At 45.0% G+C, this 12,649-nt stretch overlaps 1 protein-coding gene across 1 annotated transcript in view; it reads left to right on the top strand.

The window, feature by feature from the left end:
* Window positions 1-991: 991 nt before the first annotated feature.
* Window positions 992-12,649, top strand: part of XPR1 (xenotropic and polytropic retrovirus receptor 1) — a 214,127-nt gene continuing 202,469 nt past the window's right edge. The window contains exon 1 of the mRNA XM_062192940.1: window positions 992-1,233. Coding sequence (XP_062048924.1) covers window positions 1,165-1,233 — 69 coding nt within the window. The 5' untranslated portion in view covers window positions 992-1,164. The remainder of the gene's footprint in view (window positions 1,234-12,649) is intronic.

Genomic DNA, 12,649 nt, shown 5'->3' with positions numbered 1-12,649 from the left:
TATCACAGAAATACTGTCCCAGGCACAGTAATTGCCTCGTTAGTCTTCAAGTCTCATCAACACCGTGGGAGTTAAAGAACAAAGTACACATAAAGACAGTGCTTGCTACAGGGACAGTGATCAAGAAATAGGAGTTATTGATTTTGTCCAGGGCTCCTCCCAACAGCACAGGGGCTAGGTTTCTGAATCAAATTGAGCCTTCCAGGACAAGCACTCCCACACTCAATGTAGTGCTGAGCTGTATCAGGGATCTTTTCCTCTGTTCCCCCCCGGGACAGCTCAGCCTATTTGTGGGCTCCCTGGGCTTGGTGCTGGACCGGCAGGAAAGCCTCCCTCCTCACACTGGTTTTCCTCCCAACCCTCACCTCTAACCCCCAAGAGGCTCAGTCACAAGTCCAGTTGGCACTCCCTCATCCTGACTTGGGTTCAAGTGTTGATAACGGCCTTTCTGGTAACTGTGGGACTAGAAAATTACACTGAAATTCAGAAGCGGCAGGATCTCTTCAGCACCGGCCTCTTTCATTAAATTAGGCAAGCATTTATTAAGCACCCAGACATACAGCCTGCACATGCTGTTCCTTTAAATACATTTGGCCCTATTGATCTGTTTCAGCTACTCAATTTGGATTAATGCTGATCCACCCTGAAGGGTCTTATGAAAAATAAATATTCAAATGGAATAATATTTGCACAGTTCTTTGCAAATATGAATGTCTTGCGTGGACTATCGTTGCTACAGTATTAATATTAATTGCACTAACAACAGCGCTGCTTCTCGGGCAGGCGGTAGGGAGCAGCTGCGGGCCACCCGGCGCAGACGGAAGAGGTCAGGGGCGGTGCCTCCAGCACGTCCCGCCCAAAGGGGCGGGGCCATAAGGGGGTGGCCCCAGATCCCAAGCCCCGCCCTCCACCCCCCTCCGGCGCTGCGGCGTAGGCGGTTACCATGGCGATGACGTATAGAGGGCGGGGCGGGGCGGAGCTATGGAGAGGAGGAGGAAGATGGCGGGAGGGCGGCTCTGAGGAGACCTCGGCGGCGGCGGAGGAGGAGAGCAGCGCCGCGCCGCGCCGCGCCGGGGCCCATGTGGGGAGGAGTCGGAGTCGCTGTTGCCGCCGCCGCCGCCTGGAGCTGCTGGACGCGCGTGGGAGCGCGGGGGAGCCGGCAGGATGAAGTTCGCCGAGCACCTCTCGGCGCACATCACTCCCGAGTGGAGGAAGCAGTACATCCAGTACGAGGTACCGGCGGCGGCCGGGGTGTGGGAGGGCCCGCGGGGCCGCCGTCGCGCCGTCCCAGCCGCCCCGGCCGCCCCGGCCGCCCTCGGCCCCGCGCCGCGGGGAGCCACTGCGGCCGCCCGGGGCCCTCCCCTCCCCCGCCGCCGGGTAACGGACAGCGGGCGGCCGGCCGGAGCCGCAGGTGGGCAGTGCGGCGGCCAGGGCGGCCCGGGGTCGCGGCGGCCGGGCGCTCACCGTCCCCGGCCCCGGGCGAGCGCCGCCGGCCAAGGTTAGGGCTCGTGGCGCTCTGGCACCGCTCGCCGGGGCGCCTCCTGCGGCGGGCGAAGCCCCCTCGGGGACCCCCCCGTGCCGCAGAGCCCCCCGGCTCTTCCCCACTTGCCCCGCGTTGACAAAGGCGTTGGAGCGGAGTTGCAACTTGATTTAAATGTCCGTCGTATTTGCAGCGGGCACAGTGTGTTGTCATCGGCTGTTGGGCTCTGATGACACGGTGACTCGTCTTTTTACCGATTGCACGAAGCGTTACTGAATAATCGCACCTTTGGTATCGGCTCTTCTAGTATTTTGGAACGGAGGGAAGAGAATGATTTGAATTTTCAGGTTTTCGGCTAAGTTTCTGTTGGCTGGGGTGAGAATGACCCTATTGTAAACACTGTACCTGACCCTCCCCCGATTTCTGTGACAGCTCCTGGAAGATAGTTAATAGACAGTGATAATATGGGGTTGGTAGAGGGGAAAGTAAAGGTAATGAACCCATTTAGGTGTTGAGCAGCCAGGCTACCCGGTGGCCTTTAGGCACTGCATAGGTTATTCTCAGTAACGGACAGCTCAGCCAAGAAAGGTTGTGTTCAGTCTCCAGGAACAAAGAGGAGAAACTCGGTGTGAACACACACATGACAGGCTTTCAGAAATTCATCTGCTTTAGCTCTCTGTTTCAATTTCATGCCAGTTTCGTGCAATTAGTTTGTGCATTGGTGCAGCCATTGTGGGAATTGAGGACGGGGGAAGGGGTGTAGGTAGGTACGATTACACAGAATCGTGAAGAATGCAAAGTTAAGTTCACTTGTAAGGCGCAATGTTTGCTTATTGCTGGAAACGAAAGGCCTAGAATGCCTAGTGCTTTCTTGTCACTTAATTTGCTGAAAGTGTTTTGCAGCCCCGTTTTGTAAGAATGAAATAAGGCACTAGCAGAACAGCCTGTGGAGTTGTTGATTTATGGTTTCTAATAACATTTGGTCAGGTTTAAACCCTGGCTGGAGTCCAGAGGATGGTTTTTGTTGAAAGAAGGCAATTGGTCTTTCATCTGCCTGGTAGTGATTTTCAGCACCACTGCCAGTTCTTCGGAGAGGCACAGGGCCGGAGCGTGCTGGAGCACATCTAACACTTGTTATGTAGTGTGCAGTGCGTGATCCGGGCAGCGCATCAGTGGCTCAGTGTGTGCTAGGATTCATTTTAAATGTTTCCACACTTAACTGCTCCAGAGCATTGTATTCGCTTACAATACCTGTGACTGGCAGGGAAAGCTAAAGATGTAGTTTGGAACGCAGTTCCCTCTTGGTTTGTAATGTCAGCTTTGTGACGGGAGGAACCCCAGTGATTCTGGGGACTCCGCTTTCCCATGGCCTATTGGGATGTCATTCCTAAATGGTGACACAGAGATAACATTCCTGAGTGTGTGTGTGACTGCATTGTCTTTCTTGGGCCAGTTATGCATTTTATTTTAGATAATGGAATTGATTCTGCGGAGTCCTACTATGTGACTCCTGTCCTGGGTAAATTCATTGATTGCAACACTTAATTAAACAAGGGACTCCTTTCTTTGTAAGTCAGAACCATTAAAGACATTTTTATAAGGTTGGAGCCTTTGCGTTATATGTATCATTGCCAAACAGTTGGTGCCGTTCCTTTAAAAATAATAAAGAGGTGTAAATAAGAGTTTTTTAGAGCCCAGGAATTTCAGCCGTTTGAATATTCTGGGGAAGAGGGACATACAATTCAGAGATCTGCTAGCCTTTGCTAGAGAAAAGGAACTTCTTATAATGCAATAAAATGTAATTTCTCATGTATGAAGATGATGCTCTGGAAAGCATTGTTGGTTTAACAGACAGTTGGATTGGTTTTTCAGGCATCGGTGGTGAAATTTTGGTGTCTTACCCTTCAGTGGTAGCCTAGGGTGCTCTCTGGTGCTGTGAAACAATACCAGCTGTTCTCCTAATTGGCTTTTATGTCATTTTGCTGTATCAAGTATTATTTGGGTTAAGCAGAGCATTAATTAGAAGCTGACAATTTTGATTTACATCTATAATTGTGCATGATATTTAATTATGTAATAATATGTGTACGTGGTAGCACAGTCAGTGGTAGGTTTTGTAAGTGTTGCCCGTGAGACCAGGGACAATGTTCTTACCTTTCCAAGGCTCTTTGCTCTTTTATAAAAAAAAGGATGCAGGACTAGAGCCTTCCAAGGTTTATTCTGATTTGTAAGCTTTTAACTTCTAGTGCTTTTATTTCTTGACTTGTTAAAATTATTAATGATAGTAGCCTATTGTATCCTGAAAACTGTTACAGTTTCTAATTTAAAAGTAATTTGTGGAGGTCATGGATTCACATAGGTGGTATAATAAAGAAAGCTTAGGAGCATAAAAGAACAACAGGGAGAAATCATATAAAGAAAATCTGTTCAATCCGTGTGTAAATAGCTGTGTGTGTGTGTGTTTTGACAAAGACCATAAACAGAAATGAACAGAGAATGTGTCTGTTTCCAGTGATCTATTTGATTGTAGATCTTGGCATGTGTAATATAAGGTCCTTTTCTCTAGCAAAGGCTAACAGATTTTTGATGGATGTCCTTTTCCCCCAGAGTTTTTAAACTGCTGAAATTCCTGGACTTTAAAGATTCAATAAATCTTTATAAGAATACTTTTTAAAATCAGTGACTGTATATTTTAGAGCTCTATAATTGATTAATCAAAACTAACTTAGAGCAGTTTCAACCAAATAGACTAGTGTGACCATGTTAATATTTTACAGCATTTTTAAAATTTTACAGAATATTAACAAAAAAAGCACCCTGTTATTTGGTGCCTTAGGCTGCTGACTTGTGTTTTCTTTCCCTAGGGTCCTGAGCTTGTTTGGTTTCTCATGAACTAAGAATGATTTTTTCAGTATGTGCTGTGGTTCTGTGAGATACTAAAATAATGAGGTCTGAAAAAATGACAGGATTTTAAAGCTGAGAGGAATTTAAATATTTTCTATCTCCTTGTTTTTCAAGTCAAGAAACTAAGGTCCAGAGTAGGTAAGCGCACTTGCTTAGGAATATATATGTATATTAGTCTAGCAATATGAGTAGATATTAATAATTAGAGAGCAGTTAGTCTAGTTATGGGTACACAGTAGTTAAGTCAATTTATACATATATATATGGCTAGTCTCTTGAGCACTGCATGTGTAAGCATTGGGAGTCAGGTCACACCAGCTGTGTGTGACTGATGAACTCACTTCCTCCTTCTAGCATTTGAACTTCTCCATCTGGATGTCAGAGAACATGAACTTGATGGTTTTTCTTTCTTTCTTTTTTTTTTTTTTAAGATTTATTTTATTTATTTGAAAGACAAAGTTAGAGAGAGAGAGGTAGAGACAGAGAGAGAGGTCTTCCATCTGCTGGTTCACTCCCCAGATGACCGCAATGGCCAGAGCTGGGCCACTCTGAAGCCAGGAGCCAGGAGCTTCTCCCGGGTCTCCCACGTGGGTGTAGGGAGCCAAGGACTTGGGCCATCTTCTGCTGGTTTCCCAGGCCATAGCAGAGAGCTGAACTGGAAGAGGAGCAGTGGGGACTTGAACCGGCGCCCATATGGGATGCAGGTGCTTCAGGCCAGGGCTTTAACCTGCTGCGCCATAGCGCCGGCCTGAACTTGATGGTTTGTACACTCACAGCCCTATATTTATTGAGGACTCAGCCAACTCTAAATTTCTGTGCTTTTAAGTGTTTTAATTTGATTTATGAGGAGGACAGAACTTAAAAGACTGTTATTATTTTTTAAAGATTTGTTTATTTGAGAGGTAGAGTTACAGGCAGAGGCAGAGAAAGAGAGAGAGGTCTTCCATCCCCTGGTTCACTCCCCAGATGGCTGCAATTGCTGGAGCTATGCCAATCCAAAGCCAGGAGCAAGAATCTTCCTCTGGGTCTCCCACGTGGCTGTAGGGGCCCAAGGACTTGGACCATCTTCTACTGCTTTCCCAGGCCATAGCAGAGAGCCGGATCGGAAGTGAGCTGCCGGCATGTGAAGTGGTATCTGGTGCCAGCGCTGCAGACTGGGGCTTTAACCCAGTGCGCCACAGTGCTGGCCCCCAAAGGCTGTTATAAACATTCTTTTACATTAGTAACATCCTTTCAAAAATTTTGATGAGGTTTTGACCTGTGAATAGAAAATTAACCCAATGAAACTCTTAATTTACTTAGATAAAAAGTGAGGTCATGTGTTAATTTTTTGTTGCAGGAGTTGGAAAGAAAGAGGTTCTTCTAAGTTGCGCTTCCCTTTTTTTTCCAAGTGTAAGGAAACATTGCTGCGACATTATTATGATTTTCATTTATAGAACTCTCCCATGAGAACACTGGTGCAGGCTCCAGTTTCCCAAAGGTATTATCTTGATTAGTTAGGGAACTTGCCTTGCTGGAACTTGTTTGAAATTTCCAGTTTGGCCACCCGATGGGGCACAAGCCATACTTTTTCTTTCAGTCACTTTTGCAAATGAAAGAACAGTACAATATATTTAAGATATCACTTGTAAATGATTGTGTCAGTGAGATGCTTGACATATGCAAATGTTTCTTATAAATGAGTGAATAAAAGTTGTAAATATAGAGAACTATAACTGTCCTTCATTATCTCTGTCAATGTGTTAGGGTGAGTATCCTGGTAAGATTATACTTGTCCATCTACCCCTGAAGGTTGATTTTGGATCAGCTTTTGGGTGCAGGCCCAGATCAGAAGAACCTAAGAATTTTATTTGACCTGGGTGACCATGGAAAATTAGTCTTGACTTCACATTTATTTCTGATCCAGGAAGCATTTGAGAGACTAAGTTGTTCTGGCTAGGAGTTTCATGTGTATTTGAGTATATCCCAAATTGCCATGGGACAGCAGAAGATAATATTAAAACTTAATTTATTTTATGCATAAGAAAGTGAAGTAATGAAGTTTCACTAATATTTAATTAATAGAAAGATGAAGTGCTGTTCCTGAGGAGGCCGTTTCCTTTCTGAGGGAAACCGGATTGCCGCTTTCTCACTTACTTGTTCACATTCAGCAGATAGCAGTTAGTGTAGTTATGGGTGCGTGGCAGTTAAGTGGATTTATAAATATGATCTGGCTCTAATTAAACCAGCCTTATCAAAATGGATGTAATCTAAAAGAATCTGTAACAGTTGTAACAATACCAGTAAGGCAAGCACCAGGAAGACAAGGGAATGGCCCAGCTGACAATTCTACTTCAAGTACTAGGTTTTTGTCAACTAAATTACAAATTAAAACCAATGACACTTTAATAGGCCTGGCAAGAAGGTCTGCCAAACAAATTCTAGGTTATTAAATAACTCTTTGAAATAAAGTTTCACAGCCACTGTCATCCACACTGAATTTCACCCTTAGTGTATGTTATATATTTATGAGTATACTGCCTTTGTAATAACTGTTTTTCAGATTATAGCCTCATGGTTAAGTTTCAGAAGCAACAAATTGAAATCTGAACAAAATCTTTGAAATACTGTGTCACAAATTGTTAAACAAAAATTTTTTAGAAACAGTGGAACTTCTTAATGTTTTTCTGTAAAAGCATTGATAATTTCTTAGATCAAACACAAAGTGAAAAGTAAAAATTATTCCACCCTTGTCTCATCTTTTTAAAGCTTTCACTTACAGAAATCTGGGGTGGGTGTTTCCAGTAGTTAAGGCCCTGGTGTCCATGTTGGAGTGCTTGGGCCTGATGCCTGGCGCTCGCCCCTCGCTCAGCTTTCTGCGGAGGCAGACCTTGGGAGGCAGCAGTCGTGGCTCACGTGGTGAGTTCTTGACTTCCAGCTTCAGCCTGGCCTCGCCTGGGACATTGTGGGCATTTGGGGCATGAGCCAGTGGCAGGGTGCTCTTTTTTTCTGTCTTTCTCACTTCTCTTCCTGTCACTGCCTTTCAAATTAATTAATTAAAAATATATCAAACTTCTCTGTTATAATGGACATGGGTATAATTCTTATATATATGAATATATATAGTAAACTTTTTTTTTTCCAGTAGGAATGTGTCATGAAAGAATTTGGAAGACTTTGCCCAAAGCTGATTTTGTGGGTTGCCTGGCATTAAACTAAATTTTGGAATTGAGAGTGTCAGAACTCACTAGATTTCTTGCCCAATGTGTTTGTCTTTCCAGGTTTTCCTTACCTAGTAAATGCTAAAAGAAGCCAAGTAGACAAAACAAGTTCTTAAAAATGTGTTCTTTCGGGGCCAGCTCTCTGGTGCGGTGGGTTAAGCCACGGCCTGCAGTGCAGGCATCCCATATGGGCGCCAGTTTGAGTCCCGGTTACTCTGCTTCCGATCCAGCTCCTGCTAAGTGCTTAGGAAGGCAGTGGAGCATGACCCAGGTCCTTGGGCCCCTGCACCCACGCAGAAGACCCGGATGAGGCTCCTGGCTTAGGCCTGGCCCAGCCCCGGTTGTTGTGGCCATTTGGGGAGTGAAACAATGGGTGGACGATTTCTGTCTCTCCTTTCTCTCTCTCTCTAACTGCCTTTCAAATTAATAAAGAAATCTTTAAAAAATTTATTCATTCAATGAATATTTATTGGGGCCCCACTATTTGCTGTAGACTTATAGGTTTGTCATTCAGTTCTCTTTCATTATCTTAAAAAAGGAAAAAAATGAAAAGCTCACAATCTTTGTGTTGTTTTTGGTTTTGTGTTTCAGTCAACATACTGCTCTTACAAGTAAAAGTGCTGTAGAAAGGGGAGATTGCAGATTGAGACCTTGGAACATAGTTACAGATTTAGGGGTTGAGGTTTGTCAGAGGATAAACATCACTTGGGACCCCCACATCCCATATCAGAGTGCCTGGCTTTGAATCCCAGCTGTGCTTCAGAGTCCAGCTTGCTGCTCATGTGCAGTGGGAAGCAGCAGGTGATGACTCAAGTACTTGGGTCTGTGTTCCCTGTGTGGGAGGGAGACCCCGATTGGATTCTGGGCCCCTGGTTTGGGCTTGGCCTACCCCTGGCTTTTGTGGGCATTTGGGCAGTGAACCAGTGGTTGCAAGGTCTCTCTCTGTCTTCCAAATAAAATGAAACGTAAGGAAATGAAATTTTTAAAAATCGGGTCACTAACGTCAGTGTTACCTATGTTATATACCTTTTCAGTCTGATTTGTTTGGTCAGACTGAAATTTAGTCACCTATTTCTTCCATCACCAAGCAAGTATGGTTTCTACAGGGATCAGAAAACCCTTAAAAATTATTTGCTAGAGATCAGAGGAAAGCATAATTAATTTGCTGTAAATATAAGTTATTTTCATATTTTCTGTAACAGAAGGATTAGTGTGTTGAAAAAACATAGTCATCTCGTATTTATTGAGGGTGACCTGCAGTATTAGAGAGATCATAAGCTGGAAATAATAAGCTTTTAAGTTTTAAGGTCCAGTTCTGCAACTGGCTATACATAAATCAGTGAACAAGTGATTTTTTTTTTGGAGATTGAAGGACTGAAATCTAATCATAGAGGAGAGTAGAGGTTTTTAGATTTTGTTAGTTAGGCTAAATTGGTAAAGTTGAAATTCACAGAGTAAGCCTTGTGTTTTGTGGGCTTTTTCTGTACAATAAAGTAGTGGCTTTTGAATTTTTGGTATCAGAAACACTTAAATTCTTAAAAATTATTGAGGGTTCCAATGTTTTCTGATATATCCTATAATAGAAATTAAAACTGAGAATGTGGCCGGCGCCGTGGCTTAACAGGCTAATCCTCCGCCTTGCGGCGCCGGCACACCAGGTTCTAGTCCCGGTTGGGGCACCGGATTCTGTCCCGGTTGCCCCTCTTCCAGTCCAGCTCTCTGCTGTGGCCCGGGAGGGCAGTGGAGGATGGCCCAAGTGCTTGGGCCCTGCACCCCATGGGAGACCAGGAGAAGCACCTGGCTCCTGGCTTCGGATCAGCGCGGTGCGCGGGCCGCAGCGGCCATTGGAGGGTGAACCAACGGCAAAGGAAGACCTTTCTGTCTCTCTCTCTCACTATCCACTCTGCCTGTCAACAACAACAACAACAACAACAAAAACTGAGAATGTTTAAAACATGAGTATATACAAGCACACCTGCTTGCCATCAGAGAGAGACTTGACATCATGTGTTGTGTGGCACCTAGAATACTCTTTTCTATACTCTTGAAAGAATACAAGTGGAAAAAGCATTTGAAGTCTGGTGTTATAAGAATGGCTTTGGCCGGCGCCGCGGCTCACTAGGCTAATCCTCCGCCTTGCGGCACCAGCACACCGGGTTCTAGTCCCGATCGGGGTGCCGGATTCTGTCCCAGTTGCCCCTCTTCCAGGCCAGCTCTCTGTTATGGCCAGGGAGTGCAGTGGAGGATGGCCCAAGTGCTTGGGCCCTGCACCCCATGGGAGACCAGGAGAAGCACCTGGCTCCTGCCATCGGATCAGCGCGGTACGCTGGCCACAGCGTGGTGGCCGTGGCGGCCATTGGAGGGTGAACCAACGGCAAAGGAAGACCTTTCTCTCTGTCTCTCTCTCACTGTCCACTCTGTCAAAAAAAAAAAAAAAAAAAGAATGGCTTTGGCCTCTCAGTTCCCTACAGGGTTTTTGGATGCCCCTAGCGGTCCTCTGTGCCTTCTGAGAGTTGCTTTCATGGAACACAGGACTTATTGCAGTGTAGTTGGAGATGGGATGCAAAAAGGCTCTCCGGTCTCAGGAAAGCACACAAGACAAAGCAGTCTCCTAGCTGAGGATTTTCTGTGCTGCTCCACACTGAAGGACAATGCAGAAAAGAAAGTTGACTTACTTGGAGGTCGTGGGAGTCTTAGTTCCACAGATGTTTATTTGAATTCAATTAGTAGAATTGTGGTCAGCTTGTTTTTAAGGAGAAAAGAATTAACATTCATTGAGCAGTTAGGAACTAGGTGTCAGTTGTTTTTCATGCATTACTTCATTTAATCTTTACAACAGTTTTTCAAGAAAAAAAGTTTGGAAAATACACAATTTTTTTTTTTTAGTTCCATTTTCTACAAGCTTTTAATTTTGTTAATTTATTTTCGTTTTATTTCAAAGAGAGAGAGAAAGACAGACAGATGTAGGGAGATCTTCCGTCTGCTGTTTACTCCCCAAATGCCCACAACATTGAGGGCTGGGCCAGACTGAAACCTGGAGCCTGGAACTCATTGTGGGTCTTCCATGTGAGTGGCAAGGATCTAAGTACCTGAGCTATCATTTGTTGCCTCCTGGGATGCATATCTGTGGGAGATAGGAGCGGAAGCATAGTAGGCAGGACTAGAACCAGGCACTGTGATACGGGATTCAGGAACTTAACTGATGAGCCACACACCAGCCCATCCATGAACTGTTTTTTAAAGATTTATTTATTTATTTTTAAGGCAGAGTTAGAGAGGCAGAGGTAGAGAAAGAGAGAGAGGTCTTCCATCTGCTGGTTCACTCTCTAGTAGGCTACAACAGCTGGAGCTGTGCTGATCACAAGCCAGGAGCCAGGAGCTTCTTCTGGGTCTTCCCACGCAGGTGGAGGGGCCCAAGGACTTGGGCCGTCTTACATTGCTTTCTCAGGCCATAGCGGAGAGCTGGATAGGAAGTGGAGCAGCCGGGATTTGAACCAGTGCCATATGGGATGCTGGCACTGTAGGCGTCGGCTTTCCTGCTATGCCACAGCATTGGCCCCCGTGAACTTTTTGAAGTGCTCACATCAGTGATTTATCATCGACATTTTACTAATGAAGACACCTGGACTTAGTTTGCTCAAGGCTGTACATCTAGGAAATAGAGCCAGAGTTTGAAACCAAATCTGTCAGCATGTGGAGCGCTTGCTTTGTGCAGGAATTGTAAATGACCACAGCTCGGCCCCAGTGGCAGTCTCAGCGCTCTCGTTTTGTAGCTGCTCCTGCGTCAGATACTGTCACACATATTTTGAAAACTTTTCTCTTTATTATAGCAGGCTGCTTAGGTAGGTTGTTAGCTCTGTTTATAGATGGGAGAGACCGAGTCTGAGAGCCAATAACTGATGAATTCCTACATAATACTGCTTTAAGAAAAATGAATAAGTCTGTCCATTTATACATACATGTATTAAGCTTGACCTGACCCGTCGTGAGCACCACTGCTCTGTTCTCTGGCATGGTGCAGTAATTGCTGATCTATTTTTAGTTTGAGGTTTCAGTCTGCATAGCTTGGTGGTAGAGGAGTGTGGGTTCTGATAATTTATTTTCCCTCAAGGTTATCAGTGTAACTATTACTGGACAAGCAGCTGGTAAGTAGAGAACCTTATGAAGATAAACCATGCAAAAAAGTAATGAGAAACAGTGTTGGAGTTAAAAGAGGAAGATAAGAGTGGATTCAGCTGATACTCTGCCACAGTTGTGGCATTTGTCTTCTTGATAATAGATCATGGAATGTTAAGCCTACAAGGAACTTGACAGATTATTTAGCCCAGTTTCTTTTTTGACTTAGTGGGAATGTAGTCAGAGAGGTTAAGTGATTGATGTCACATGGGTTGGATTGTGGCTGAGTTAACACAATCACTCTGATTGAGTTTATTGCTCGTTATTTTATATCATTGTGTTTTTTTTATTTTTTATTTTTTTAAACATTTGCTTTATTGTAACTTCAGATTGGGCTTTTTTTTTTTTTTTTTTGACAGGCAGAGTTAGACAGTGAGAGAGACAGAGAGAAAGGTCTTCCTTTTTGCCGTTGGTTCACCCTCCAATGGCCGCTGCGGCCGGCACACCGCGCTGATCCGAAGCCAGGAGCCAGGTGCTTCTCCTGGTCTCCCATGCGGGTGCAGGGCCCAAGGACTTGGGCCATCCTCCACTGCCTTCCCGGGCCACAGGAGAGAGCTGGCTTGGAAGAGGGGCAACCGGGATAGAATCCGGCGCCCCAACCGGGACTAGAACCCGGTGTGGCGGCGCCGCAAGGCGGAGGATTAGCCTGTTAAGCCATGGCGCCGGCATCATTATGTATTATGTTAATAATACATACACAGGATATACTCTGAAGCCAGACTGCTAGGATCATATTCTAGCACTACCAGCTGACTAGCTGAGTGACTTCAGGCAAATTACTTAACCTCTCCATGTTTCAGTGGAAATGATAATACTACAGTATTTATAGGGGGACTGTTAGGATTAAATGAGTTATGAAAAGTGCTTAGAACAGTGCCTGGCACACAGT

The sequence above is a fragment of the Lepus europaeus genome, chromosome 5 (assembly GCF_033115175.1).
Source record: "Lepus europaeus isolate LE1 chromosome 5, mLepTim1.pri, whole genome shotgun sequence".
NCBI classification, from domain to species: domain Eukaryota; kingdom Metazoa; phylum Chordata; class Mammalia; order Lagomorpha; family Leporidae; genus Lepus; species Lepus europaeus.
Note: the sequence above shows the minus strand (reverse complement) of the source record. Positions and strands in the feature narration are given on the sequence as shown.